This window comes from Medicago sativa, chromosome 7, assembly GCF_051527215.1.
Source record: "Medicago sativa cultivar Bolivia chromosome 7, Bolivia_mono, whole genome shotgun sequence".
Taxonomy (NCBI): Eukaryota; Viridiplantae; Streptophyta; class Magnoliopsida; order Fabales; family Fabaceae; genus Medicago; species Medicago sativa.
The window spans coordinates 81904316-81929888 of NC_140755.1; the positions used below are offsets into that span (position 1 = coordinate 81904316).

The window sequence follows — 25573 nt, forward strand, 5'->3', positions numbered from 1 at the left end:
CCAACCCAGATTTTATTCCTTTAGTTGTTGTTTTCCATTGTCTCTTTACCAATGGATAATTCTAAAAACCAATTACTTGAAGAAAAGAAAACCAAATCTGATTCATCTGATAATCTTCCAGAGGATATCGTTCAAATCCTTTTCACTTTGTTACCGATAAAAGATGCAATTGTAACTGCATCAATTGTGTCTCCTAGATACAAAAGGTCATGGCGTCATAATCGTAAATTCTTGTTTTGTAGAGACTTCTATTTACAATACAAACTTCTGGGTATGGCTTCAATCGTTGATCATTTATTCCATTGTCACGAAGGTAACGAAATTAAAACGTTTCAGTTACATATTGATCCTATTGGGATCGAAGCTTTGATTAATAGATGGTTACAAATATGCACTCAAAAGGATCTAGAACATCTTGAGTTGCATCTTTACCGATCTGGTTTCACAGTTGAATTTAGTGTTTTTAACACATTGCATAAGTTAAAAACACTAAAATTGGTTCAATGTGTGATCCAATTACCCAAGGTTCTGAGTGGTTTGCACTTTCCGCAAACACTAAGTCTGTGTAACATCCACATCACTGAAGATATGATTGCCGTGTTGATTGGGCATTGTAAAATGCTTAATAGTATTGATTTGATTTGTTGCTTTACAATCAAGAAGCTGAACTTAATTGCTAGAGAAAATAAACATTTCGAAAAATTGAGAATTATTGGCTGCCGGGATTTGGAAAATATTGAAATTAACTCACCAACTCTTCGTTCAATTTTTTATCATGGAAAGTTTTCAACGATTCGGATTGTTCAAAGAATGCAATTGTACGAGGCTTTCTTTCAATTTACACCTTCCAAAAGAGCTCTATAACGTCTCCATTCTCACCACTGCACCTCAACTTATTGAGGTATATATATTTATTCTACTTTGGTCTATATTTTCTTCGTTGTTATTTTATTTAATTTTGTACAAATTGTAGCATGTTATATGTCGATATACATTTATTATTATTACTATATGTATATATTATCAAGCCTTATAATTTCAGGGTATGTCTGCAAGGATATGTGATGGAGTATTTCGAGACGTCCAATATTGTTTCGTGAATATGAGGGAGCTTCAACTGTTTATGTATGGGGGAACATTTTGCAATCCATATGGTATAACCATGTTTCTGAAAAATTGTTCATCCTTGGTGAAGTTGTTCATTGATGTAAGTACCGCTCATTCATTCTCAACTAATTATTTAACAATAACTATTAATTAATGGGTTAATTATGTTTAAGGTCCCTATAAATAGGCGTGTTTCTAACATTAGTCCCTACTTAAATTTTATTAAATTTTTGGTCCCTAACGTTTTTGTCCGTTGGTGTATTTGGTCCCTGCCGTCAATTTTTGCTGATTGGGCTAACGGTGATGAACACGTGGGCGCCACTTGGATGCCACTTAGACTCATTGGAATGACATGGCATGCCACATGTGAATATTCTTTTTATAAAAACTAATAAGTAGAAAAAAATCATTAAATAAAAATTAATTGATTATTTAAATAAATCAATTGAAAAAAAAAACTCAAAAATTGTTTATCCTCTTTTTGATGTTCATCATCCTTCAACTTTATCATCATAAACAAAAATCAGAAACATATGACTGATGCAAGAAACGGTGCAACAATATCAAAGGAAGAGGAAGTCCAGCAACAAGTCCAGCATCAACAATATCAATATCAACATTCCCATAAACATCAACAACAAGAAACACAACAACAAGTCCAGCAACAAGACCCATTCTTCTTCTTCAATCCGATCTAGCCATGTTTGGACTCGGATCTGCGTTTTCTCTCACCGAGTCTCTTGTAGATCTGCGTTTTCTTCATTTTTTGGGTTTCAATCTCGGATTTGGATTTGGGTATTAGGGTTGTGGTGAGGTCGCCGGCGGGTGGTGGTGACGGTGGCTATGAGGGAGTCGGAAAAGCTTTGAGTGTTGTTGTTATTGAGTCTTTTTTTTTTCTTTTTTTTTTTGGTGTTGTTAGTGACTTGACTGGTTTTGGTAGTGAGGAGATGGAAGAAGGATAAGGATATGGTGGTGTTGGATGAAGAAATGATGAACAAGGAACAAGAAGAAGAGGAGAAGAAGATTCATGGTATATAGTGTTTACAACGTTTTTTAATTTTTGATTAATAAGTAAAATAAATATTTATTTTTTAAATTAAATAATATTAGTTTTAAAAAAAAAAATATTCACATGTGGCATGCCATGTCATTCCAATGAGTCTAAGTGGCATCCAAGTGGCGCCTACGTGTTCATCACCGTTAGCCCAATCAGCAAAAATTACGGCAGGGACCAAATACACTGACGGACAAAAACGTTGGGGACCAAAAATTTAATAAAATTTAAGTAGGGACTAATGTTAGAAACACGCCTATTTATAGGGACCTTAAACATAATTAACCCTTAATTAATTGGTGATTGATATGAATCAAAAATCTACAAGTATAATTGTCTTTTGTCGTCGAAGAAATCCTTTGACGTACAAGCCTCCAATGGTTAATTGAGTAAGTAAAACTTGTTGTAGTCTCGATTACACACACATACTTTAAATATTGAAGTGAAAAACTAGAAGTAAATTTAAATATGACACACACACACATAACTTTGAAGTAAAACTCTTATTTAGGAATATAGTTGAAAATAAAAATGATAATTTTGAATAAAAAAATTAGAATATCTTAATAATATACAAACATGAAGCATGTTTTAGACCTCCAATCCAATGTGGCGAGCTCTCAACCCCTTAATGCCACATCATCATTAAAAACTAATTTTATTTTTACCATTTTAAGCTTTCACACAATACAAACAATAAAATATCATTTCCTCTCATTTTCCCTCTTCAATTCAAATTTCAAAATTCAAATTCTTTCAAACCCTTTTTTCCTTCCTACTTTTTCTCTCTTATTCCTAACCAACAATAATTTCCCTCATTCTATTTTTTACTTTCTCTCTCATCCCAAATTGAAATCGGTTTCCTCTCATCTCTCTCTTCAAACTCAATACCATCATTTCTTTCTTTCTCTCCACCATTTTCGTTCTCTCTCTCTCTCTCTCTCTCTCTCTCTCTCTCTCTCAAACTCACCATTTCTTCTTTCGTCTCTCTGTCTGCCAACAAAATCAATCACCAGCGCCAATCTCCATCGACAAAAAAAGATGAAAACGAGGAAGAAGAAGAAGTAAGGTGAAATTTTGATTTCAAATTCCTAATCTTTTATTTTCAAAGGTTAAGTGTTAAATTCAGATTATGTATTATCTTTTCTGATACCGAATCATTGATTGTTATTTATTTTGATTTTGATTTTGTGTGGTTTTTATTTTTATTCCTTTACAAGTCACAGAAGAAGAAGAAGCTGAGGAAGAAGTCCTGAAAGAATCAAGGTGAAACTGGAATTTCGAATGAAAGACTGAGACAGCAACACACCCTTCTACGGCTGAGGTATGCATCCCATTTTCATTTTCGGATTTACAGCTCTTTTATGTTTTGAAATCTAAGTAATTTTTTTGATAGAACACTATGGCGTCATTTGATCCATGTAGCCAACCCCACTTAGTGGGATAAGGTTTGGTTGTTGTTGTTGTTGTATTCTTACCTTTCTAGAAAACTACTCACATCAGATCCAATTTTTATTTTCAATTGCAAAAGTTTAATTAATTATTGTTTGTGTTTTGTAGACTATAATGGGTTTTATTTAGCTATGTTAGCTTCAAATATGATATCTTAGTTTCAAGAATAGGAGAAGAAGATATGGTTTCGTTTCAGACCCTACGGTGATGTGTATTATGATTCACCCTTTTTTTAGCTTGATTTTGAGCTATAAATGTTTCATATTTTTTTTTGTGTTTTGATTTGTTGCTTTTTTATTTGCAGGTGTAAGGAAAAACAAAGAAAGGCTACCCGGATTCAGAGTATGTAATAAACCAATATCCATATTCAATTTTAAAAATCTTTGTTGTTTTTGTTAATTTGTAACTAGAGGTCGAGTTTTGAGGATCTATGTTGTTTGTTAATTTGAAGGGAAAAAAAACTGGGTGGTTTTTTGAATTTTTGATTCAGTTTGTTTGTAGTAATTGATTGATTGAACTTAGTCTTATTTTTTGTCATTTTCATCAATTCGATTTTTTTTTTCTATCATGTTTTCTGATTGAGCTGCTGTAAATATGTTGTTAATGACTTAGCAAAAAACCAATTTCTGAAATGTGAATCGACTGAGATTAAGTTTATGCAAATAAATATTACATAAATAGATGAATAAGGTGTTTGTTTTGCTGCTATTTTTTCCCTCTCCCAAGTAAAAATTTGTTTTCTGCACACTTTATAACAAGAATGGATGCATAAGGTGTTTTGGTGATAATTGAATTTGATAAGTGAAAGATGAATATAAATTGCAGGGGCGTTTGGGGTTGAATCATTCACCATAGGAGGCTTTTAGCAGAAAAAGCAACATAAATTACACAACATAAATGTTTGAAACTCTTGATTAGTGACACTTTAGGGTTTCTACCTAAATAAGTCAGTTATACATTTGTTCAAGTAGGGATGAAGTTCAATTTGAAGAAAAATATCCAAAGGTAATAAGTTGGATTCAGATTTTTTTTATGTTTGCTTTCATTACTACTCATCTGTAAGGTTTGTAATTTTAATTTTGATATTTTCCTTTTTAATCTTTGCATATACTTATATGAAATTGCTTTTTGTGGTCTAATTCTTCTTTTTCTTTGTTTTGGCAGATTTTGAAGCGTTATATGAGTGATCAACATTTGTATTTGAGATAAAGACCTTGAGGTAACTTTATTTCCTATCTTAGATTTAACTCTTGATCAGCTAAATTGCTTAGAAATTACTATTACAAAACAATTGTTACTACTATCACACATTCCATCAAACTTAGTACTTATAGTTTCTTCAATTTTCTTTCACATTATAGCTCTACCTTACAAATATGGAACCACAAATAGATTAAAAATCTTATGTGTCAAGCTCTAAACAACTCCTTGCCAAATCATCATTCATAAGTACAATTCAAAATATTATATAATAGTTATAGAACCTTGACACATAAGCAATGTTATATTGTTATTTGAGCTATCAATTCTCTGTACCTTTGAAGGCAATGTTATACTGTGATTTCATTCTAATCATACCTTGAGATCCTTTATATTGCGATTCTCTATAGTTTTAGTGTTATGCAAATCTGCTATCAATTCTCTTTTACCTTCAGTCTTTTTGGATTGCAACTACACAAACCTGATTGCCTATGCTTCATCTGATTACACAAACTTTGTATAAGGTAAATGTATGAATTCTTGACTTCTCAAATCTCTGGGTTTATTACTTGAAAATGGTGTTGTACTACTGGGATAATAAATGTAATGTTTAGCAGACTGAAATTTTCTGTTCTGTGATTTAGCTCCTCTTTTCTATTGTTGCAGTTAGCTCCTCTAATTTTGTTTGCAGGTACTAACTATTGAAACGAATCATGGGATGTTATTATTGATGGGAAACAAACACTGAATCCACAACAATCCAAAGAAGAAGCTTTCTATTTTCACTAAGCACACATTTTTCTCATAAAATGATCGTGGTTCACATTTTGTGATTGAGGTATGTAACTTTCTATCTTAATCTTTTATTCACTTTGAGGCAGGTAACTTTATATGAACCTGTTGGTAAAGGAAAAGACTATCCTTTCTAAGGTCAATATTATTTGCTCTTGGACTTAGAATTTTGAAGCATATGGATTTAATTTTCTTTGAAATTCTTTTGTTCTTAGCTCTCAAATGCTAATTTTGTTGTTGATCAAATAGAAGTTCACACAGTTTATGCTACTTGAGATTATTTTCATAGGTCAATTCATTGGAGGTCTTTTTTTTTTTTTTATAGACGTCTACTTGGATCATTTTTTTTAGAGGTCTTTTTTCTATTGCTCAAAAACACGGGAGGTTTTTTTTGACAAGAAAAACACGGGAGGTTATAAGGTTTTATATTAATTTTTTTATATTTGGTTTAAATATTTGTTTACTCATTCTTTAGGATAATTTCTCAATTTGCCCCCAAAAACACGGCAGGTTTACTTGAGTCGTTAACTGAGTTTTTCTCTTTCACATATTGATAATTAATATTCATATTCATGCAAATATTTATTCATCTAATTATATATTCTAACGACTTTCTTCATTTTTTTTTTAGTTACATATGGAGACATGAAGTAGATTTTCAAGTTATTAGTGATAATGATATTTTTTGCCAAGTTTTTGGGAGTGCATAAGTTTTTGTGAGCACAATTTGTAATATTTTTTAAATTTTTGTTCTTATTTGCATACAATTTTGAGGATATGTAATATTTATCATTTGTAACGCTTTGAAGATAATTAAAATTTTTACTATGATTGTTTACTGTATAAAATTATAACCATGTATTTTATAAAATTGTTAACTATGAAGTACATGTAAGTACTAGCCTCATATTTAAATTCATAAATATTTAGTTTTTCCATTTTAGAATTCATATTTAAATTCATCATGAAAATGGAGATGTTAGTGATCCCATAAAAGGCCGGCACTAAGAGCATATGACACGTCAGATAGTATACAAAGTTGATTATTGGAAATGATTTTTAATTTCAAGATTTATATCATTATTCCTTACTTAGTTTCTTTGTAACATTAAATTATATGGGAACACTAATTTAACTTGGTATGCTAAGTTTATGAAAGACAATCTTGGTAAGACATACCGTGTATCACAAAAATGTCATGTCTTAAATGTTGAAATATTAAGTCTTTTATTTTTTGGAAAGACGATAAGTCTTTTTTTGAAAGATACCAAGTCTCTTTTTAAAATGTGATTTTATTTTTTATATTGATCATTTGCTGGAAAAAAAATAATATACAGTTTCTCCTAAGAAAAATTAGTATCACTATTATTTTTAATGCATAATTTACTTAATATTTTTTAATAATATCTTCCAATAAGTTGTTAATAATAGAGAAACAACAATTATGGAGACAAATTAGAGTGGCCCCAATTTGAGTAAACATTAACTTCATTTGTTTTAATTTATCTTTGTAATCATAGACAAAATTATTTTATTTTAATTTATCTTTGTAAACATAGACAAAATCTTAAGACTCACTTTTTTGTTTACCCATTTGTTAGTATTGTTTCAAAAATATGTCCCCAAAGAACACATGCTTAAGGAATCATCTTCTTCATAATTGATTTTGTTTTTCATATTACTATAAATCTTCATAATTGATTTTGTTTTTCATATTACTATAAATCTATAAGTATATTCTTCAGTTATATGATTGAATTAACTAAATAATGAAGAAAATATGCAATTTCATGACCCTATAAAAAAAAAAAATAGGTGTAAAACATTATATGGGAGACTTACAAAATCTTCCTCTGGATAGTGTATTTTCAGTTTTCCACTCTCTCAAATAAGATACAAACACTCTCTATTCCGTTAGTCCATTACTCCATTAATCCAACAAGATAGTGGTTGTAAACATGTCTTTTGTTCATAATTCAATTAAATTACATAACAAACTTCGCCCACAATTAAAACTCAAATTCAAATATCCACACTTTCAATCTCTCACTGCATATGACATAAATCATATATATATATATATATATATATATATATATATATATATATATTTCTTAATGCTAACCTCAAACAAATCAATATTTCTTATACATGGGGGCTATAAGTATTTGATTTAAGTCTAAATTTTCATATTCTTCAAACATGGGGATATAGGTATTTAATTTATGTTTTTTCTTTTAATCATTTTCTCTCTCATCTTACCATGTTCATTGTCCACAAGGGCATATTTTGATTTTTATTTGAGATTATCTTTTGATTGTTATCTTTGCTAAGGATAATGCCTTTTACTACGAAGGAAAAAGTAACGAAATTCAAGAAATACACTACCCACCGTGTATTCCGCCAATCACCCAGATTTTTGTTTATTATTTTACAATATAAAAAAAATACTACTTGCGCTGGGTATTAAGCAAAATCGTGGTTTTCGTGGATTTTCCTTCGTAGGAAATAGCACTGCTGCTTTGCTAATATGCTATTTAATTGTTTTGAGACTTTTTTTTGGTCATTTAATGATTAAAATACAACATTGTAGGACCCAGTAACTACATAATTTAATTAATATAAACGACAACTTAGCTTATTTACGTTATTTTCTTTTTTTTTTGACAAAAATTTACGTTATTTTCTTAAGAATCCATAATTCAATTTACTACATTAATCGCTTTTTGCCCGTGCGTTGCACGGGGCAAATATTAGGATGGTTGACATATATTTCTTTTAGGATGGTTGACAACATTGATCCATCACCATATGCACTTACTCAAATCCCTGCTCAACCAACTGTTGCTCCTTTAGAGGAATTTCTCTATAACACTCAAAGGAGACATCAAGGCTACCATCTTTAGCCACAAGTCTTTAGTAGCATGAGAAATTCTATTTGTTTTTATCCATCATTATATACAGCATAGGCCGAGTACTCCTTTAAAATCATGCAATTTGGTTTTAGATGACTGAGGGAGGAAATTGGAAGTTAGGGAAATTATATGGCTTTCTTTCATGAATGCTAAATAATATATGAATAATAGATGGTCTCTATTAGTTAATTAATTCTTTACTTCTACAACTTTCTAATTCCTCTACTAACATGAGTCTACCGTCATATCTTACGTTATTGTATAAGGTTAACCAACTAAATATTTTGCCACTTTTTACTTATCAATTTATGCATCACGGGAGGCTATAAAATATTTGATTTAAATTTCTATTAAATGTCCAAAGTTTCATATTCCTTTAAAACATCGAGTTACATGTGTTTCATTTAAGTTTCTATTTAATTAAGTCTACAATTTCATATTCCTCAAAAAGCATGAGAGGCTATAAGTATTTGATTTAAGCCACAATATATCTTTTCTAGCCCGTGCGTTGCACGGGTGGAAATGCTAGTATAAATTAGGCACAAACTTTGATCTCTCAAGCAATTTATGTTTTGTTTCCTTGAGCCTAACTTTAAACTACATATGCAGCTAAATGATTACCAATTTGACTTTGGAACACATTGGCAAATGCATCAGAAACCTCACCTTGACAATTGCAATCACAAATTTACTCAACTCAAAGTTGTAGTGTTGAGAAGTTTTAAGTATCTGCCTTCTGAGCTTGAATTAGTAAAAATAGTTTTGCAAAGAGCGGTAATTTTGGAGAGGCTGGTGTTAATTCCACCAAAGATTATTGGTCTTTGCAAGTTTAAAAGAGAAGATACACCAAAATATGAAAATCTTTTTTGTTCTTGGATGGCATCGAAAAAGGCCATGGTAATATTACATGAAAATTATGTTGAGAAGTGTTCTGTTAATCCAACCCATCCAAAATGTTGGATCTATACAGATGCAAATTGAGTTAAGGATTGAGTTTAAGGAAGTGTTTGTTTAGTAGTGGTATGTGTTTCTTCGATGGTGTTGCAATGTTATAACAACAGTGTGCCGACTTTGCACTATGTGTCATTGTTTTTTATGGTGTCTTTAGTATTACCAAGATTTTATATTTTAATGTTACAATTGATTGCGTATTCTCCATAATTGTACTTTGATCATTTACTTATTTTTTATTCATGCCAGTTTTTTCATTTTTGGGACTACAACTTGAAACAAAAGTCAGGAAGATATATAATGGTTTAAGACTTATTCACAAATAATGCATTTATAAATTAAGTAGTGCGCGCGCGCACACACACAGATATATATATAACATTATTTCTTAGTTGAACTTAAATGGTTAATGAAATTGAGATTAAACTGTTTAGGAGAATTCGAGTTCGCATTACAACTAAAAAAAATATTTATCATATTTTACTTACTTTTTAATCAAACCTCAAATTACCATGACATATAATCAAATAATTAAAATAAAAAAGATGAGAACTCAATACATACATATTTTTGTTTAGCACAACATTGAAAGTTTTGACAAATAGAGTATAATTTTTACTCGAAAGTGATATAAATATAATATGCTTGAAATTATTGGTTAGTAAGTAATTGATTATTGAAATTATAATATTAGATGCAATTTTTTTTTTAAAAACTTGGTATTATGTTGAGTAGACTAGACGAAGGGCCAATGCTACTATTACAATTTAGGTCAACGGTAAGCAAATTAAATAGCTTTCAAAGTGCCAGAGCAATCGTTTTTTTATCAATATGCTTCTCATTTTAAGGGATATATCATGGGTCGACCTGGGGTGGAGGATTTGAATTTCAAAACTATAACCCAAGGTGAGTCAAGGGAGCTGGTGAAACCTTTTACCATGGAGAAGGTGAAGTAAGCAGTTTCAGACTACGAGGGTTTTAAAAGTCTAGGTCTCATAACCGCAATCAGTTTCGGACTGCGATGACATCAATTTTTGGTTTATTAAAGAGTTTTGGAGCGACATCAAATATGATTTCATGCGATTTATTTCTGATTTTCACCGTAATAGGAAGCTAAACAAAGGCATAGATTTGACTTTTATAACCCTTTTTTCGAAAGTGGATAGTCCTCAACGTTCGAATGATTTTAGGCATATTTCTTGCAAATAGGTTAAGGTAAGTCATTGGAAGTGTGGTATCAAATTCTCAATATGCTTTTGTGAAAGGGAGACATATACTGGATGGTATTCTTATTGGTAATGAGGTGGTGGACGAAACTCAAAAATTTAAGGGAAAAAATGGTGCTCTTTAAAGGGGATTTTGATAAAGCATGACTCGGTTGATTGGAAGTATTAGGCGCGGTTTATGGGTAGGATGTGTTTTCATACTTTGTGGCCTAAATGAATTTCATAATGTTTTGGTACAATAACAACTTCGGTTTTGGTTAATGGGTGCCCCACTGGTGAGTTCCCTTTGGAAAGGGGATTGCGAAAGGTGATCCCTTATCTCCTTTTTTTTCGCTCGCGGCAGAGGGGTCGAATGTAATGATGAATTCTTTGGTTGATTCTAGGTTATATAGAGGTTATCATGTGGGTCAGAGTGATTCGATGCAAATTTAGCATCTTCGATTTATTGATGACACTTTAATTACTGATGTTAAGAGCTAGACCAATGTTAGATCCTTGATAGCAGAGCTTATTTTGTTTGAAGTTGTTTTAGGGTTACAAGTTAATTTCAATAAAAGTATGTTAATTGAAGTGAATGTAGCAGAATCATGGATGGTGAAGGAATGAATTGTAAACTTTTATTTTTGAACTAACATGAATTGTAAACTTGACGAGATTCCTTTTGTTTACCTTGAGTTACCGATTGGTGGGGATGCAAGACACTTGAGTTTTTGGTGTCCGTTGATTAATCAAGTTAAATCTAGATTGTCAGATTGGAAGAATAAAAATTTGTCTTTGGCTGTTTGCCTGATTCTTTTGAAGTATGTACTGTCATTTCTTCCGGTTTACTTTCTTTCTTCAAGGCTCTCATAGGTATTAACTCCTATATTGAATCTACTTTAAAATGTTTTTTTTGTGGGGGAGGAAGGGGGAGGAGGTGTGAGGAAAGATAATGGAGGTTTGGCAGATGAGGGACTTCAATTTGCCTTTATTAGGTAAATGTTGTTGAAGGATGCAAGTAGATAGAGGGGGATTGTGGTATAGAGTGTTGGTAGCTAGATATGGTGAGGAAGAAGGACACTTAGAGGGCAGGATGAATGATTCAGCTTGGTGGAAAGATTTGGCGGAGACCCGTGGTGGGGTAGGTATAAGTGTGAGAGTTGGTTTGAAGATAACCTGCAAAGGGTAATTGGTGATGGGGCTAGTACTTATTTTTGGACTGATAACTGAGTAGGGGGATGCTCCTCTTTGGGATGGGTTTAGTCGGTTATTTGACTTATTTGAAAATTGGTCATTAACTATAGATGACATGTGGCAATTAGGATTTGGGGGGGGGGGGGGGGGGGGGGGGGGGGAGTGTGAAAGTGAAAGCAAATATAAACACATAAAATTTAGACATGCTGTAAATATTTAACGATATTTTATACATAAAATAACAAAATATTTAATAAAAAACTAAATTAATGTTTACATTTTTAAAATAGTCACCAATTTTTCAAAAAAATATTCATATCAATTTTTTTTATATCAGTACATGATGTGTGTAGTTCTAGGACCATGTACAATGGTTAACACCCTTCAACACTCACTTTTTCAATTCCCAACACTCCGCATCATTTTCTCTCTCTTAATTCAACACTCATTCAACTTTTACCTCTCCAATGGTTTTTCATTCAACACCCTACCCCACCATTTTTTATTTATTTCTTATTCTTATTTAATTTTCGTTTTTATAATTACATAAAATTATAATTATCGATTATAATTAAATTAAAATAATACAATTAACTATTTATTTTTTAGTATTTTTGGAAAAACAAAATTTAGTAAAATAATTTATTTTTATTTTCTTAACTTAAAATGCAATACAACAAACTAAGAACGCGACACACAAATAAGTTAAAATGCAATACAACAAACTAAGCATACAACACACAAGTAATTTATTTAGTACCATACAAATCATCTTCAATCACGATGTATTCCAAACGTTGCCATATGTATTTCACTAGATCTGCTTTCACTAAAAATAAGATTAAAACTTCACTTAGTTTGCTAACAGAAAGATTTAAAATGCAATACAACAAACTAAGCACGCGACGCTCTAATTAGTTAAAATGCAATACAACAAACTAAGCATACAACACACAAGTAATTTATTTAGTACCATACAAATCATCTTCAATCACGATGTATTCCAAACGTTGCCATATGTATTTCACTAGATCCGCTTTCACTAAAAATAAGATTAAAACTTCACTTAGTTTGCTAACAGAAAGATATTAATAAGATGAAGATAGTGAAAAACTTGGTTTTTTTTTCTGTATCCAAATCAAATGAATCAAGTCTCTATTTATATAGAAAAAAATCATGAATTTTGGTATTTTTTTTAAATTAATTTACAACGAAATAATTGAGGTCCAATTATTAAAATGATAAGAATCCGGACAACCAATCAGAACTGAACACGTATCTCTATCTATCCAAAATTTGTTTTCTCTCCTTCCTCTGCAGACTCACGCTCCTTGTCGGCGAGTGTAGCACACGCGCCCGGTTTCAGCCAATTTCGATGCGACGCGTGGCATTCGGTACAACATTCAACCTTGTTGAATCCTTTCATCATTTCTCTCATCCATGTCACCTTTCAACACACAATAAACACACCATTGGAGAGAGAACACATGTTGAATGGCACTCTCAACAAACCATTGGACATGGTCTAATATAAGAGCCTAGGGTTATGAGATTTGATCCCTATATAGTCGGCTAAATCTTCCGAGAGACTCTTGAATTGGACTTGTCCAATAAGTTTCTTCCTTTACCTTTACCTTTACCCTTATACCCTTACACTTCAATTTTCAGAAACTATTTAAATCAAATAAATCTCATTCATTCTTTTTAATTCTTGAGCGTGCAAATCAGAAACCAAGAATTGAATCAAACATGGAAGATAGTTTCAGAGTTCGAGCTGAGAGAGCCTTCGGTTCTCTTCCAATCCCTTCTTCCGCTTCTCTTTGGTCTCTCTCCGAAGATGAAATCAAACCCGAACCTAAACCCAACCCCAAACCCAAACCCAAACCCGATTCCGAACCTAAACCCTACCCTACTTCTTCTTCCTCCGGTTTCAAAGTTGAGCTTGAGAACGATCTTGACGACGAAGAAGAAGAAGATGATGAAAACGCTGCGGGTCCATCTAAACCCTCCGATTACAATGATGAACAGTGGGAAATTAGGTCTTCTATTGGCCTCGATTGCACCCTCGATTTTGAGGTACCTTTTTTTATCCCTTTTCATCGTTATTGTTATTATTGTTTGAAATTTTCTGTTTTTATTATTTATTTTTACTCTATAGCATTGCTATTATGATATTTAATTACTATGTCATTCTAATTTGAATTGGGCCAGCTTTGTTTAATTGATTAGAATTAGATGACTTTAATTTAATACTTGTTAAAGTTCATAAGAAGAGGAACAATACTGTGAAAAATAAATTGAAGATTTTATAATAAAGATTATGCTTTTTGAAATTCTAACAGAACCTGCTTCACTCAACTTAGGCCCTGTTTGGATAAACAGATTAATTTGCAGCTTATAGCATAAGCACTTATCATGCAAGATATGTATGTATAAGCTATTTCTAGAACCAAATTTAAAATTAATTTAATCTGTTTTTGTAGAAGTTATGAGTTGTTTTCATAAGCTATCTTGGAGAACTTGTGGAAATAAGTTGTAAAATAGCTTATGAACATGCCTTAAGCTGTTTTCATAAGTTATTCAAAACATTTTCACGAATGCATGTCAATAGATAAGCTCAAATAAGCCAATCCAAGACAGGCCCTTATTAGAGCAATCAAATAAGCCAATCCAAGACAGGCCCTTATTAGAGCAATCAAAATTTGCTACAAGGTTTTCTCCTCTAAATTCAACATTTTTCCTTTAGAGGGTGATATTGTTAGTCTTGATGGCAAAATTAATTGATGATGATCCAACAAATCTGCGATTAGTACACGGGATATAAAGTTATGTTTTCTGGTTTAAGAATACTTTCTTTATTATTCTTTGATAAAGTAGAATGATAAATTTGAATGAGCTAAATTCAGATAGTACATACCCTTCTCGTTTTTGGTTGTTTTGAATTTTTATTTCATGTTTTATATTGTTACTGTTTGTTGCAACTTGCAATTTTTTTTTTTTTTTTCATTCTTAAAGTTTTGATTGAGACTAAAAAAGAAAGAACTTGACTGAATCACTTTATGCAGGATGAGGAGGATCACTATGACAAACAGGCTCTTGGCAAAGAGGGCAGGGGGGATCGTTTGTATATGAGGGAGATAAATGAAGATGGACTCGGTATAAGTTCTCGTGCGTTTGGAGATTTTTCGAGAGACCCACGGGCTAATCATACTGCTGCTAGGATTAAGCTGAAGCAGGATGCTGAAGCAGCCAATCAAATTGATACTTTGCACGTCTCTGAGAAACCTACACCAGACATCGGTGGTGTTGGTGGTGATGCTGTTAACCCCAAGTCAATTTTGAAGAGTAAAGATAATCCTTCAGAGTCTAGGCCCAATAAACGTGTTCGGTTTGATTCTGAATGTGACGATAGAGATGGAAATGATGATGAGGATGAGAAGGAAGGAACCAGGGATGTTCGCATGAAGACCTCCTCAATGGAAGAGGATGCAGCTTTAAATCAGCCATCAAAGTCACAGGAATTTGCTTCTGCAGTTCCTGATTATATTCGCAATCCTTCAAAATACACTCATTATACTTTTGATTCTTCAACTGACATGGATGACAAAGCAAATAAGGAGGCATACATGAGTTTCCTTGCACAAATAAAAGGTTCAAATGCATCACAGGCTGATGAAGCTTTGGATGACCTTCCATCTGTTACCTTTATACCGAAGAAGAAATCTGGTGATGTCACTATGGGAGAGAATAAGCTTGAAGTTGGCAAAAAAGCCTTCCCTGTTAGCATAGCTGCTGTTGATGACACTGAAAACAGTGATGTATGTGCAATGGAGGAGGATGAACAGGAAGTTATTGAGGATACCAAAAAAAGCTCTCAGAAGTCGAACCGCAAGTACAGGAAGAAAACCAACGAGGACTTGGAGGAGCCTACTGTGTAGCATGTTTGGAATTGTCGTAGGCTCATAGCTCACCTGCCACCATTAGACTCCCGTGTCTCCATTGTGTAGTTTTCAACTTACTATGTGGTGCCACTGGTTTCCTTCATTTCCAAGCTTTAGCTTACATAATTTGCTATAATCAGACTTGTTGCTAGCTATTTCTTTCCTTTCAAATTTGGTGTCTTCTTAGGCCAATACACCCTTTCATACATTTGTGGAATGACATCATGTGCCTGGATTTGTCTGGGGAAAGTTATGTAGTTTCTGTAACTGCTGTAGCCTGTAGTGTAGACTTCAAATCAACTAATCAAACATAATAATTTGAGTGGAGATTTAAGAAACTTTTTGTCAAGATCATGTTTGCTGCACGTAAATTTTTACTGTGCGATTGCATACTATACTTCCTGTAGTTGGCAACCTTTTTCTGTACTGCTCTATGAATCTTCAACATGTAAAATGCAATACCATTGAAAATTTTGAAATTTCTAAGCTTGGTTTAAGTTATGCTAAGCATACTTCATTTCATTTATTAACTTTGTTAATATTGTGAAATCAAAAGTTATTATGTTAGTGCTGCATTAATAATGGCTTGGAGTACTACTTTAGAATAAGATTCCTAGTCTGCCCTGGTTCTCATTACCGATGTCACTCATAAATTTCATCGTAAGGCCATTGCTTTGGATCAAGTTCGAAAGGGTATGAGTCTCTCTTGGTCAACCTCTTTCACTCATCCTTTGGAAAGTTCGGTGCCAGCATGGATTGTGGATCTATAAAGATTTGGTGCACTGGTGGCTGCTCCACCTCTCGAGTCTCGTTTTGGCAGGCATCATTAGGTAGAGTTAGTTGGTCATGTACACCACCTTTAGGGTGTGTTTGGATGAAGGGCTTAAGAGGGGAGGGGAGGGGAGGGTTTACTTTTCGATTTTAAAATACGGACACTATGAAATGTCTTTTAAAAAGTTAACATATTAACATGATAAACAATCATATAATGCTTCATATAATGATAAACTCTCCCCTCCCTTCCCCTCCTAAACCCTCAATCCAAACACACCCTAAAGATCTCTTCCTCGTTTTGTTTGTTGCACAAAAAGTCTCTCTTCCTCGTTTTCTTCCAACTTTTCTTCTCAAGTCTGGTCTCCTTTTCTATTCGTTACAAGAGACTCTCTTATTCACAAGAAAATTCTTTTCTTCTTCAAGGACAATTCATACTTAAACATCAAACATTAGGAAGAACCAAAAGCCATAAAACTACAACGCAATATCTTGGGGTTGATAGTTGAGGGGAGAGCGATGACAATATTAGTGAATTGTTTCAATTTACTATGTTATCAAAAGATCGATGTATCAAGTCAATATTATATAGATCAGATACATCAGTTATTAAATAAATTTAAAAAGTTATTTGTTGCTTATAAGTTACTCCTTCTGTATCAAAATACATGTCGCAATTTTACAACATGCACTATTCACATAGTTTACTTTGATCATATTTTTTAACTAGTATATAAATACAAATGTTAGTATGCAAGATATTGTTTGATTTGTCTCATCGAATATTTTCAAAATATCAATTTTTATAATTTTTTATATATATAATTAAATATATCAATGGTTAAAATTGTGTATTAACATGTTGCAGATGACTGCGACATGTATTTTGAAACAGGAAGAGTATAATAGTGATTGGAGAGTTTAGTATAATAGTGATTGGAGAGTGTAAACTTTACCACTAACCTACTTAATAACAAAAGGAAAGTGGATTTAGGAACCAAAAAACTATAAAACTTTCAATGGTAGTAAGTATACAAAATAATTTATCCAAATAATAAAATTTAAACCTATGTTTCTACAAAGTAATAATTTAAAAATAAACAATTATAAAAAGATGAAAAATAATGAACATATACAAAAGAATTCAATAAACACTGGAAATTACTTTGTAGATATTAATGGTAAAATTGGTGATGAGGAAGTAAGAATCTAGAAAGTAATGGCAAGTACACATTGGAAATCCACCTTATTAGAAGAATACAGAGAAGGTGTATGTAACGGGTAAATGAATGGGTGCATGGAGAATGCTTAATTAAAAACATCTTGAGAACACGCACGCATGAATGACTATTGCAAATACCAACCATCAAAAGCCTTTCCAACTACTATTTCATAAAAAAATCTATACATACATAAAATGAATTTCATATCCCCCTAAATTACTACTATCATTTTGCCTGACACTTCTCCTCAGATAAAATGAAGAGACGAAAGCTTAAACATAATAACAATAGTGAGAATCAAGATAGACTAAGTGATTTACCTGATTGCGTTCTACTTCGCATACTCTCCTCTTTGAACACCAAACACGCCGTTCAAACTTGCATTTTATCTACAAGATGGAAGAATCTTTGGAAGCATCTTCCATCCCTTGCATTAAGTTCTTCACACTTCAGACGTGTCAAGGGATTCGCGAAATTTGTGTCTCGAGTTTTGTCTCTTCGTAATGACTCAACCTCATTGCATACTGTGGATTTTTGGCGCTTTGGAAGCGTAGAGCCTTACCTACTCAAAAGAATTGTAAACTATGCTGTTTCGCACAACGTCCAGTGATTAGATATCACTGTTGCTGGCAATATGAAATACTTTCCGCCTAACTTCTTTTCATGTCGGACTTTAACGTCTCTCAGTCTCAACCTTTCCAATTGCCATAGAATAATTTATGAGAGAAAATTATTTCCTAATTCAGGATGCAGGAAACCTTTGCATATCAATTACTACATTTGTCAAGTTAACTATACTTATGCATCATAATGATTCTAAGATAACTTTTGGAATCGAGCTATCCACTACAAGTCTTTGTAGCTTTGATTTAAGGGGTATTCCTTTTCCGAAACTCTGTGGGAGCAAGAGCAATCTCTCTTCTATCAAACATGTGAAAATTGACGCAGATATGGCACCGAGATCTGGGGATACTCATTTGGTTCTACTCGACTGGCTGGTTGAGCTTGTTAATATTGAATCACCAACAGTTTCTACATGGACTCTTGAGGTACTTTACAAAATGGTTTGGTTCGATAAAATTTTAGCGGTTTCATTTTTCAGTTTTCACTTTACAGTGCAAAAACTTTGTGTTAATACATTTTGTCAAAAATATGATTTGCATAAACTGATCCTAATTCTTCCTGATTGATTAGGTTCTTTCCTTGGTTCCTGATTTACTGAAGATGAAGCTTCCTTCCTTGATTAACTTGAAGTCACTGAAAATAACAAAGTACCCACCCATACCTGATGGAATGGTGGACTTTTTACTTCAAAACTCACCCTCGGCAAAGGTTGACTTCATATAGATTGATTAAGGTAAGATGTACATTCAACTTTTTAGAGAGATTTTATGGTTTAGTAATTTTGTTTTTACATCCTTCTTTGTTTCTATTTCGCACAATGTATTTGGTTTTAACTTACTTTCAGTGGATAAATTACAAAACTTAGATGTAGAGAAACAAACTGTACGTGTATACTAACATGATTCTATTTGGTCACAACTTGATGGAAGAATCAGCACAGGCTTTTAGACCACTAGGCTGTGACTGTGATACCAAGTTGAACTCAACTCCTCTATGCCTATTTACATTTTTACCTTGTCTTTGATTATTCGAATAGAACTAACAATCCTCAAAATGAATCGGCCAAAAAGATTGAGCTGGCGAGGCTGGGATGAGTTTTGTTACAGTTTAGATGCTGCAACTAGTTGAGCTGAAGTGGTGGTAAAAAAGACTGGCGCTTATATATAGTACCCAGTGAGAAGGAAATTGTTTGCTTCATTTTCTCATTGGTAATCAAAAGCTAGGGACTAGATTGTTTTTTTGCTATGGAAGAAGCAAATGATAAGTTAGCTGTTATTGCTATGAGTATTTGTTTTGTGGGGAGTACAATTGAGTAAAAAGATATTATAGATGCTAAGTTAGTGATAGTTACTTAGTTGCCAGGGTTTGATATATGAACATAGCCATTAGTATATGAGGGTTTTCTTATTTGCCACAGACATATATTATAGATGCGTGTTATTGCTATGCTTTTCTAGCCATACGACTGAAAAGTGCTATTTGAACATGCATATTTTTTCAACTTGAATGTTTTTCACTTGGTTTTTCCTAACTTTTTTTTTGCTTAAATTTTGTTCTTGAGAGAGTATGTGTCACAGTTATTATCAAAGTCTTAGGATTTAGTCTTGTGTATATGGACTCATCCCACATGTTCTTGTGTAGTTCTCTCTCGGACCTGTAATATAAGCAAAAAATATATGTACTCAGCCTTAGGAAGACTCTTACTATCACACATGGTCGAACACTTGATAAGATTGTGTAGGTCAATGAAGGTTGATTAGAAGAAAGGAAGATAGAAATAATTCTTAGACATTGAAGAAGATAGGAATGAAGAACTAATACATATATGTTAAGAAACACAGAAAGTATAATTTAATACAATGTTTATGTAATTGATTTTCCATGAAAGTGTGTCTGTGCACCCGCATGCATGCTCTTGTGTGCACCTTGAATCGCATGTAACACTAGTTAGAATTAACTCATAGCTTGTATATGCTTTACAAACCTAGCTTGTAACTGGTGAAAAATGCTTCTAGCTCCTCATTGAACACATGTGCATCTTGAATCACAAGACGAGAGATTTGCTTTACAAAATGAATCATATGTGATTAAATGTTTTCAATATGTATTGCAACCAAGGCCTTCTCATGCTCAAGATTTTTTGTTCATTTTGACTTGTGTAGGTAATGTATCATGTATGCAGGCGGTTGAAATGATGACTTGTTCTACTTTTTGTTTTCTCTCTGGATTTCAATGGTGGTTGGCGATTGATCTTCATACTAATATATTGACTTTTTGTGCCTCTCTTTTTTAAAGAAATTAACTCTTTTTTTTTTTTTTGGATATTTTAACTTTTTAAGAATTTTAGAAACTTATGAAACTCTTGTTTTTTGGATGTTTGAATGAATTGGTAAAGTAATTTATGTGGATGATACACGCTCCGTATTTTTTTATGTCGCTCTCGAAGAAGAAGAAAAAAAGAACCATGTGACAAATTGTATGTTACTTTACAATACTAATAAAACATTAATAATGTTGTTTTTTCTAATATACATTTTACTATTTATACTCTTTATTCTTCCAATTCTTTTTTTTCGTATCATTAATGAAGAATAATTTTATAATTTCTCTTTTTCCTATAATGTTAACTACATTTCTTAATAATACGTGTGAAAGTCATATAATAAACTAGAATGCAAACTCTAATTTGGCTAGCACCTCTAATGCGGGACTAAATTTAGCCAACAATTCTAATATTCCAGCCCTAGCAGAGACTATATTATCCAGATTGAATTTGTGACAACAACAGTGTTTGAGGGTAAGGATGGACGAGAACAAAATAACAACAACAAAAAAATTATATGCCAGTGGAACACCATAAATATAGATAGGCAACCTCAGTTTGACAATATTGTGTTGGCCTCCACAACTGTTATATTTTTCCTCAAACTAAACCTACTGCTCTGAACCAAGACCATTTAATAGTGCCGGTTTCTGATCAAGAAGATTTCCTGAATCAGGATGCTTGATTATCTTGTTCTGAAGACATTCCCCATTCATAAGTTGAAGTGAGTTTGCCAGATATAAACACTGCCCTAGGTGATGAAACTGTAGCTTTTTCCAACTTGGAAAATTTTAATGGTTTAGGTGTGCAGTTAGTGTCCATAAACTTAGTTAAAGAGGTAGCTGATGTAATCTACAAAGGAAAATTATTTTAATATTATTTACGAGTTTATGGGTAGATTACACATAGGCAAAACAAGTTTGACAACCTTAGCTAACAGTTCTAATATTCCTGCCCTAGCAGAGACCATCTAGATTGAATTTGTAATGACAACAGTGGTTAAGAGTAAGGATAGAGGAGAACAAAATGACAAAAAGATAAATGTTATGCCAGTGGAACACCATAAGAAACATATTGCTTTTGAGGCCAAATCTTCAAGGGGGTGACTCCAATCTCCACTGTTATATTTAGTACTCGGGTGGATATGGCCAGTTGGGATAAGGACATACTCTTACAAGGACTTGTTTTTGTGATTGAACAGAGGGAAGAGTTGTGATATTGTTAATCCTAATCTTGACAAGCCTTACATGATTGAGAGTTGAGACTTAAGAGAGGATATATGAGCATTTTGTGAATATTTCAACTAAATAGCGCAAAGGATGGTCACCGAAATACTTTTTAATATTTACTGCTGCTGAAACTATTACTCCATTTTTATGCAGAAAATATGCCAAAATCCAGCTGTGTAATAGTTGCACTTGTGAATGGGAAAAGGTTGTTTTGCAATGAATAATTTAGTTGTAAGAAATAGAAGGAATGGGAGTAAACAATGGGTGGTAAAGCTCATGTAACAAGATACCAAGCTGATGAACAGACAGATGAAAGTGTCAAGCTTCATTAACTATGTTCAGTATGTTTAGTTAATTCACCTACTACTCCAATAGGCATTACCTATCAACCTCTCTCTACAACCAATTCGCTTATCTGGTATATCAATTAAATAAGAGCCTAAACGTAAATGGTTTTTTCGTCTAATTAAAATCATTATAGCCCTAAAATGCTCGTATAATGTAACTACAGTCAAAGAAAACACGATTAACCTTTAAATAAAACTCAATTGACACACCACAAACCGTCTAATCATTGAAGTAACTTCAAAATCCATATTATGAGATGATTCATATTATATAATTCGAATACATTCCAATGTATTTCAAATTAAATAATCCAAATCATTCTAGACTGTGGTAAAATTAGAGGTTTTAGAGGGTTTGACAAGGTCTATAACACATGTCACCGTTGAAGTTATAAGATGAGTGATGACGAAATGAAAGGTGTTCCAAGAGGTTGTTTTGAACTTGATCATACTGCTATGTCAACTGACATATTTTCATTGGCATGATAGTCGTGAGTCACCATATAAATGTTCATGATTCTTTGTTAGGTTTTATAGCAAATGAACCAAACAAACCAATTTATACAAGTTTACGTGCGTCTTGGAGCACAGAAAATGTCGGTGCAATATGGACCACAGAAAAAATCATGTACTTGACATATTCGGATTATAAAATCTTAAATGTCTCTCATCCTACAAAATACAAGTTTTAACACAGTCTTGCACTAGTTCGGATTATAAAATCCGAACAATTCTGAGATTTGTTCGGATTATATAATCCAAAGTCGTTTAGAGTGTGGATGGTGGCTTGCTCAACAATATTGACCACGTTTTTTTTACCATGCATTGATGGAATGTTACACTCCATGCACCCATTCTTCACAAATTTCCCCTATAAATACCCACTCATCATTCACAAAATCTCATTCCATATCACATTATCTCTTCTTTTATAGTAGTGTTCATGATGCCAATGTTCTATCGTTGGCCTTTCATACAATTTTTCTTTTACGTAAAGATAATATGAATGGCCAAAAGAGAATGTTCCAATTTACAAATTTTCAGGTTGCTCTTCCTTCTTAGGATGGGAGAGAAACAAACCTTATTCTACCATCCTCCCCCTCGATCTTCTTGCACCACAAGTTTAGAATTATGTGTCTAATAAGTTCTTCTAATAAGCATTATCATAATGTAAATGTGTTATGAAACTTTACGATCAATTAATAAAATGTGATAAATGATTAAGAATTTGTATCACGTCTCTTTACATTTATTTTATTTTATCATTTTTAATTATAGCCAAATGAGGGTTATAGCCAAATGAAAAAAATGAGTTTGACGGGTTTGTGTTAATGTGTTTTGATTTTGAATGCAAGCATTTTACACTTAACCAATGTTATCACAAGCAAAATAATCTCTCTTAATTTTTACGAGAAAGAAACTAACAATTGTATCCGATTCCTTTCCATACAAGATTAGTTCGTACTATCACCCTATAAAGTTTTCCTTACCCGTTATCCTAAAAGCAACTCCTCCGGTAAGTTCAACTCTCAAACCGTATTTCCTGATTTCTCTGATAAATTTCATTTACACCTAAGTGTTTGTAGAATTGTCTGTCTCTGAGAAAATGAAGAGAGGAAGGCTTGAACATAACAACAATAATAGTGAAAATCAAGATAGACTGAGTGATTTACCTGATTGCGTTCTACTTATTGCAACCAATGCCTTCTCATAATTGTGCTCAAGATTGTTTTGTACATTTTAACTTGTGTAGCGAATGTATGCAGGCGGTTGAAATGATGATAGGTGTTCTACTTTTTGTTTTCTCTCTGGAGTTCAATGGAGCTTGGTGATTGATCTTCATACTAATATACTGACTTTTTGTGCCTCTTGTGTCCGATGTTTTAGAGAGGGCACACGACTTTAAATTTCATTTCAATCTAATAGACATAGACATAGACTACCAGAATTATTGAGGTGTTTAAATATTCCAGAATTTGGATACAGTCATAAATGTCAAATTGAAGTTTGCGAAGTTTTAGATTCAATATGGCTATCGATAATGCTATTCATCGCGAATTTCAACTTCACGACCCCCATCCTGAAGTGTGTTTTCCACCAAGCTGTTTTTGTTGACTTCCATTTTCCATATAGACTACCCCGTGATTTCCGTGAAGCCTGCTTTTTCATTGGTGGATTGCTATTTCGCTATACATTCTGGAAAATCAACTCGCTGTATATAGCACTACTCGGTTCAATTAACTCGTAAAAGTGCCGAGTTAAATTGTTTGTAAAATTGAATTTGAGTAAAATCGGATCTTGGTTTTAGCTGAGTTAACTAACATATACTCTTTAAAATTTAACTAAATTGAAAGAAATTGTTTTATCCAATTTTAAAGAAATTAACTCTTTTTTGTGTGCAAATTTTAATATTTAAGAATTTTAGAAACTTATGAAACTCTTGTTTTTTTGGATGAATTGGTCAAGTAATTTATGTAGATGATACAAGCTCCGTATTTTATTATGCCACTCTAGAAGAAGGAAAAAACAGAACCATGTAAAAAATTGTATGTTACTTTACAATACTAATAAAACAATATTAATGTTGTTTTTTCTATTTTGAAAAAAAAGAATAGGAAAAACAATGTTAACTATTTTTTTTTTAGCAACAATGTTTACTATTTATAAAAACATCAATGTTGTTTTTTCTAATATACATTTTACTATTTATTACTCTTTATTCTTCCAATTCTTTTTTTAAAATCATTCATAATTTCTCTTTTTCCTACGAAGTTAACTACATTTCTTAAATTCCTCAAAAAAAAACTACATTTCTTAATAATACGTGTGAAAGTCATATAATAAACTAGCATGCAAACTCTAATTTGGCTAGCACCTCTAATTCAGGCCTAAATTTAAGCAACAGTTCTAATATTCCTGCCCTAGCAGAGACTATATATCCAGATTGACAACAGTATAAGGATGGAGAACAGAATAACAAAAAAAAAAATGATATGCCAGTGGAACACCATAAGAATTATGATATTGTTATTCCAACACTTGACACTATAGATATGCATCCTCAGTTTGACAATATTGTGTTGGACTCCACAACCGTTATATTTTTCATCAAACTAAACCTACTGCTCTGAACCAGGATCATTTAGTGCCGGTTTCTGATCAAGAAGGTTTCCTGAATCAGGATGCTTGATTATCTTGTTCTGAAGACATTACCCACTCATGAGTTGGAGTGAGTTTGCCAGATA

General features: G+C 32.5%; 1 protein-coding gene and 3 long non-coding RNA genes across 13 annotated transcripts; 3 read left to right on the forward strand and 1 right to left on the reverse strand.

The window, feature by feature from the left end:
* The first annotated feature begins 765 nt into the window (after positions 1-765).
* LOC146909207 (uncharacterized) lies at positions 766-9681 on the forward strand. Its single transcript, XR_015019606.1, has 3 exons — positions 766-901; positions 1043-1207; positions 9130-9681. It is a non-coding gene; the product is annotated as an uncharacterized LOC146909207 (long non-coding RNA).
* On the forward strand, positions 2979-6453 carry LOC146909208 (uncharacterized). Of its 10 annotated transcripts, XR_015018107.1 has the most exons (9): positions 2979-3225; positions 3382-3485; positions 3722-3817; positions 3918-3955; positions 4439-4618; positions 4778-4832; positions 5269-5337; positions 5505-5651; positions 6237-6453. It is a non-coding gene; the product is annotated as an uncharacterized LOC146909208 (long non-coding RNA). The 10 variants fall into 10 exon arrangements; XR_015018111.1 differs by lacking the exon at positions 5269-5337 and having other exon boundaries at positions 2979-3230; positions 3722-3824; XR_015018104.1 differs by lacking the exon at positions 5269-5337 and having other exon boundaries at positions 2979-3230.
* Positions 9682-13576: 3895 nt separating the features above from the next.
* Positions 13577-16149, forward strand: LOC146909209 (midasin-like protein). Its single transcript, XM_085724184.1, has 2 exons — positions 13577-13946; positions 14936-16149. Exons 1-2 carry the CDS (start codon positions 13620-13622, stop codon positions 15806-15808), a joined length of 1200 nt encoding a protein of 399 aa, XP_085580310.1. The 5' UTR covers positions 13577-13619; the 3' UTR covers positions 15809-16149.
* A 4889-nt stretch (positions 16150-21038) lies between these two features.
* LOC146909210 (uncharacterized) lies at positions 21039-24403 on the reverse strand. The gene is made up of 2 exons (XR_015017984.1): positions 24002-24403; positions 21039-23926 (listed from the first exon to the last, which is right to left on the reverse strand). It is a non-coding gene; the product is annotated as an uncharacterized LOC146909210 (long non-coding RNA).
* Between the last annotated feature and the right edge of the window lie 1170 nt (positions 24404-25573).

Excerpts from the sequence above, each read along its gene's own strand:
- LOC146909209 (XM_085724184.1), top strand. The coding sequence starts at position 13,620 with ATGGAAGATAGTTTCAGAGTTCGAGCTGAGAGAGCCTTCGGTTCTCTT. Across the intron at positions 13,947-14,935 it reads ATTGCACCCTCGATTTTGAG|GATGAGGAGGATCACTATGA; the intron begins GTACCTTTTTTT and ends CACTTTATGCAG.